Source organism: Nicotiana tomentosiformis, chromosome 2, assembly GCF_000390325.3.
Source record: "Nicotiana tomentosiformis chromosome 2, ASM39032v3, whole genome shotgun sequence".
Lineage (NCBI taxonomy): Eukaryota > Viridiplantae > Streptophyta > Magnoliopsida > Solanales > Solanaceae > Nicotiana > Nicotiana tomentosiformis.
In genome coordinates, this window is record NC_090813.1 from 182,670,752 (window position 1) to 182,675,778 (window position 5,027).

General features: G+C 43.5%; 1 protein-coding gene across 1 annotated transcript; it reads right to left on the bottom strand.

Moving 5' to 3' along the window:
• Positions 1–906: 906 nt before the first annotated feature.
• On the bottom strand, positions 907–1,422 carry LOC138906216 (uncharacterized). The gene is made up of 2 exons (XM_070194747.1): positions 1,366–1,422; positions 907–1,293 (listed from the first exon to the last, which is right to left on the bottom strand). The coding sequence occupies exons 1-2, from the start codon at positions 1,420–1,422 to the stop codon at positions 907–909; spliced, it is 444 nt and encodes a 147-aa protein (XP_070050848.1).
• Positions 1,423–5,027: the final 3,605 nt, after the last annotated feature.

Below are 5,027 nucleotides of genomic sequence, written 5' to 3' on the forward strand. Positions count from 1 at the left end.
AGTTCCTAAACCTAAAAGTATACGGCCACCCTAAAAAAATGGCTCGGAGACATCTGAAGCCCGTAATCAAAATGTAAGGCCTTCAATAAAAATTCAAACCTGCCAAAAGGTTACCCTCGACAAAAGCATCGTCTAAAAACACTTAAGCTTATTGGGAAAACTTCCTGTCACTCCGAGTTTTCAAATAGTGGACCAAATAAAAATTGCATCGAGGTCAGACTCTGTTTGGACCTCCGAAAAACAAATGACTTATTACTACATTTGATTCTATGCTAAGGCATTAGAATTATTTGCAAGAATAGAAATTGTGAAAAAATGCTAAAACATTAGAGACTTGAAATTGCCAAAAGGGGAAATTTTATATATTCCGGAATATCTTTACAAAGGCCCAACAAAAAGGGCCAAAAAATAGGTACACAACACAAATACTAAAAAATTCTAAGAAATTCACGCCTGATCTTCACCAGAGCCCGATTCGTCGCCAGAACCATCGGGGCCTTCGGATCCTTCGGAACCCTCGGAGCCCTCCGCACCTTCCGGCTTGGATAGTTTCTTCGCCTCAGCCTCAAGGCTTTTAGCCTACTCGATCTCGGACGACAGGTCGAAGCCTTGGGAATGGATCTTTTCGAGGGTCTCCCTTCGAGACAGTCGCCTCATATATTCGGCATTGGTCTTCAGGCGGGACTCGGCTGCTTCGACATCGGCCTTGTATTGGGCCACCATCTCTTCGGCATCGGTAGAGGTTGTCTCTAGCTTGGACCTCGTTGCTTCGAGCTCATTTCCAAGGGAGTCCCATTCTGCGGCGGCCAAGCTCAGCTGTGCTTAGAGATCTTCATTTAGCTGAGCCCGTTTATCAGCATTCTCCTTTGCCACCCGAAGTTGAACCTCTACCGAAGACAGCTTTGCCTAGGCGGTTTCCTTCTCCGAGTGCAGCAGATCCATCTTGCTCTTCCACCCATCGGCCATGACTTGGATCTCGTCCATCTCCTTTCGGAGTTGGTCGATCTTCTGCTGGACTTGAGAGGTTTTGTCATTAGCCACTACGACTAGTTCCTCGTTTGTAACTTCAAAGACCTTTACCTTTTCAACCAAGTCGGCATGTTCCCGCCTCAGGATCGATGCTTCTTTCTGAGCCCTATCCAGCTCGTCCTGAAGGTCCTTAATGAACCCGTCTTGTTGCTCGCTGAGGAGCTTATACGTATCCCTTTTCTGAGCTTTCTCCTTGAGCTCAAGCTCGAGCTGGTTGACCTCGACACGGTACCGTAGGAAGCTTTTATGATGAGGTGTTGAGGCCTGTAAAACAAAGAAAGTTGTGAGAAATACCCAAACCTGAGTAAAATTCAAAAATATTTAATGACGCTTTACCCGGTTTAGCGTCTGCAGCGCCTCATTGAAAAGACATGGCACGTCCACCTTATTCATTTTTGCCTGGTCCTCCTCGGTCACTAGCCATCGGAGGTAACTGGCTACTCCCACGGTAGTAGATAAAACTTGGGCATCCTATGGAACAGTGAGGATAACTGATCTCTTACGATCGGGGTCCACACTTCGGAGAGGAGCCAGCGTCCCAGAGGGTCCCATCCCCGTTCTCCATATCAACATCTCAAGTCTGACGGAGGTCGGCCTCACGAGTATCCCCCTCGGTTGCATCCTGCTCCCTGGGAAGGTTCGATCCATGGGCGATGAAAATGCCATCTTCTTCCGGCTCATCTCTGAGCTGGAGAAGCGAATCGAAATCTGGAACCCGGGAGCTGGTGCTCTTCATGGGCTTGCAAGCCGCATTCTTCTTTGGTTTCACCTCAGGGCCCGGGGAGCTCGAAGGTTTTCTTTTCCTTTTCTTCTTTTCCCCCGCGGCCACCCTGGGTTGTCCCGTAACAGAGGGATCAACGGATAAGGATACGTCCTCGTCCCCTTCCAACGGCCTAAGCTCGGTGGTCTTAGGCAAACCTATAAAAGAAAAAAAGAGAAGTCAGTATGATGTGAGCCAAGGACGTGATAGCAACTATTTGAAGGGGAACCTTACCATGAGAACGGTCATCTCATCATCCCTTCGACTACTTGCGCCATGAGCGCTCGAAGTATGACATCTGTTTGCAGATGCCTTCGATCCACTCCTTAACCCGAGGGACAGCATTTGGAACTCGAGAAATAGCTGCACAATCAAAAGAGTAAATGAAAGGAAAGAAAATGTAGAAAGGTTGACACTTAAGGAGAGGCTGCACTTACGAAATGCATTTCACTTCTCAGGGAATGGCATGAACTCGGGAGGAATCAAGTCTTCGGTCTTCATCCGAAGGAAGCCCCCCCTGCCAGCCCTTGTCTCGGTCTTCATCAATGCTCGAAAAGGGGGCCTTGCTGGCCCTGCGAGTAAGCTTGATTAGTCCCCCTCGGAAGATTCGGGGATTATATAAACGGAGTAGATGATCGAGGGTGAACTGACGAGATTCGATCTTATTCACGAAGTAACGAAGGAGGATCACGATCCTCCATAGAGACGGGTGGATTTTCCCCAGGCACACCTCGTATCTCTTACAAAATCTAAAACAACTGGGTCCACCGGGCCCAACGTGAAGGGGTAAGTGTAAACACTTAAGTACCCCTCAACGTGAGTAGTAATAGCGTCCTCGGGCCCGGGTACTACCACGTACTTACCTTCCCAATTACAGTCCTCTCGGACCACGGCAAGGACATTTTGGGTCACGGAACATATATACCTTGATGCTCTTTGACCCCGATCCTGCTTGGGCGAGGGTTTCTCAACCTTGAAGTCATCCGTAATAGAACAACCCCCGGGAATAAACACTTTTAAAAGGGGCTCGGAAGCCGGTTCAGCGGCTGCCGACTCGGTGGCAGCCACGTCGGGAGCAGCCACCTTGAGGACAACTATTTCGGGATCGACCACCTCAGTACCAGCAACGAAGAGGCAGCCTATTGGGGAACTGATTTGGAAGTTTTAGCCATTGTTGGCTCGTAAAATTTGAAGATTTGAAGAAGAAGTATGGAGCTTTGGAAGAACAAGTTTGAAGGCTGAACAATGGGATATGAAGAATTTAAGAAGATCTGGGCAAGAATCTAAGAACAATTATGAAGATTTAAAGATCAAAAGATGAAGGTATGAAGGTTTGGAAGAAGTTGATGATAGCTAGGAAGCTCGAAGGTAAAAGCTTGGTCGAAAGTAGAAAAAGAACAAAGGATGGAAGCTTTTATAAGGAAGTACGCGACGCTTCGCATTCGGAGGCAACCAGCCGATGATTGACACGTGTCCGAAGTCAGAACGATACAATTGATGGGACATTTTGGCTCCTTCGTCGTAACGTACGGAGGAAGGAACCGGAGAACATCTATCGTTTCCCATCGTTTCGGCAAACCTACTCTTTAAGAAACGAGGGGACTATCTGTATACGGGTAAAACCGAGGCTAATGAATACCCCAATTTCCCGGTGAGGCAAACGAAGCAAGGACATGACTGCAAGGAATCGGACTCGAAGCTAGGAGCCTCTCGCATCAAGGCCCGAGCAAAACACCTACCCTCGGAGCCATCGAGACCACACACCCCGGGTCCGGTTCGAGTTCCAAGACCTCATAGAGCATTACCAAACGACCACGCACGATTAACAAAGGGCCGTTATATCCGTGTCCAACCGGATATCACTGCGTGAATCTCAGCCCGTATCAGCGATAGATTAATGATTAGCGAAAAGAAGATTTTTACCTTTCTTAGAATTGTACTTAGGGCAAAACTCCCCTACTATATAAAGGGGAAGTTGATTATTCATTAAATAGAATGTAACACGTACATCAAGGCAATATACATTTGTTTTCTCTCCTTCTAATGGTTATTCAAAGTTCTTAATTTTGTTCATAGCCCTTCATAAGTGTTTGGTTCCGAATCGAAGGCAGGCTAATTGTTTGGATCATAATCGAGCCCGAACTCGGTACTACCACTGGTTTGCCCATTTATTCGATCTATGAACTCATCTAACGATGTTAATCACTTGTATTGAATTAGTCCAATTATTAAGGGTAAACGGGCTATATTATGTAGTTTTCCAAACTTTTTCTAGTATCCTTTGTTATTACACTTTCCTTGTGTTAACATGATTAAACAATCAATCTATAGTATATACATTTCAAAAATTGCCGATGCAAAATGGAATTTTCTGACAAATAAAATTCAATTGATTCACTGAATAAAATTCATTAAAAATTATCTAAATTCTATAGTCAGCTTCCACATGTGTATGCCAACTGTCAAAATCACAATCTCTCGACAAGATTTGTCTTCCTCCTATGCTCGATGATTCAAAATATTGAACCAAATTGGAGTATAATTAAAAGCCCCATTAATCAACGTGTTAATTGCTCCTACTCCAGTGTGCTACTATTACGTTGCTTTATCTTTATGGAACAGAAATTTATTTTAATAACGATGGTGATGGACATATCTGCTATCTTTCGTGGCAGAGTTCGGTGTTGGTAAGGGGATTTATAAATTCCCTTTTATGGAAATTACACTGTTCAATAGAAAAAAATTACTTGAATCCCCTTAATAATATAATATAATAGAAAAGAGAATTTAAGAATTACTTTTAAGTTATAAGTTCAAATTCTAGGTAATACTCTAATGTTTAGTTAAATTCTCTTGTATGTAATCCTGGCTCCGTCACTGATTAATTCCTATCAATATATGTATGGATTAACTTTTGCAATCAAAACTTAGACAAGATAATATTTTTTTATTTTAATGAAATCTAAACTTTTAGTCTCCTCATTTTCACCTACTTCTTCTTGCCTACTAGATGGCACTCTTAAGTGCCTATGGAACACTCATTTTCATGCCTATTTATACTACATAGGAAATTTATTTACCCCTTCCCCCTCCTAATGAAATTTTAACTTAATTACATTGTCATATACAATTTATCAATTATATATAAATTAGTTTTAAATTAGTATCCCTTTATTTTAGAAATTGAATAAAAATATCAGTTATTTCTTAATCTCTTTATACATGCGCTCTCTCTCTC

Excerpts from the sequence above, each read along its gene's own strand:
- LOC138906216 (XM_070194747.1), bottom strand. The coding sequence starts at position 1,422 with ATGAATAAGGTGGACGTGCCATGTCTTTTCAATGAGGCGCTGCAGACG. Across the intron at positions 1,294-1,365 it reads CGCTGCAGACGCTAAACCGG|GCCTCAACACCTCATCATAA; the intron begins GTAAAGCGTCAT and ends TTTGTTTTACAG.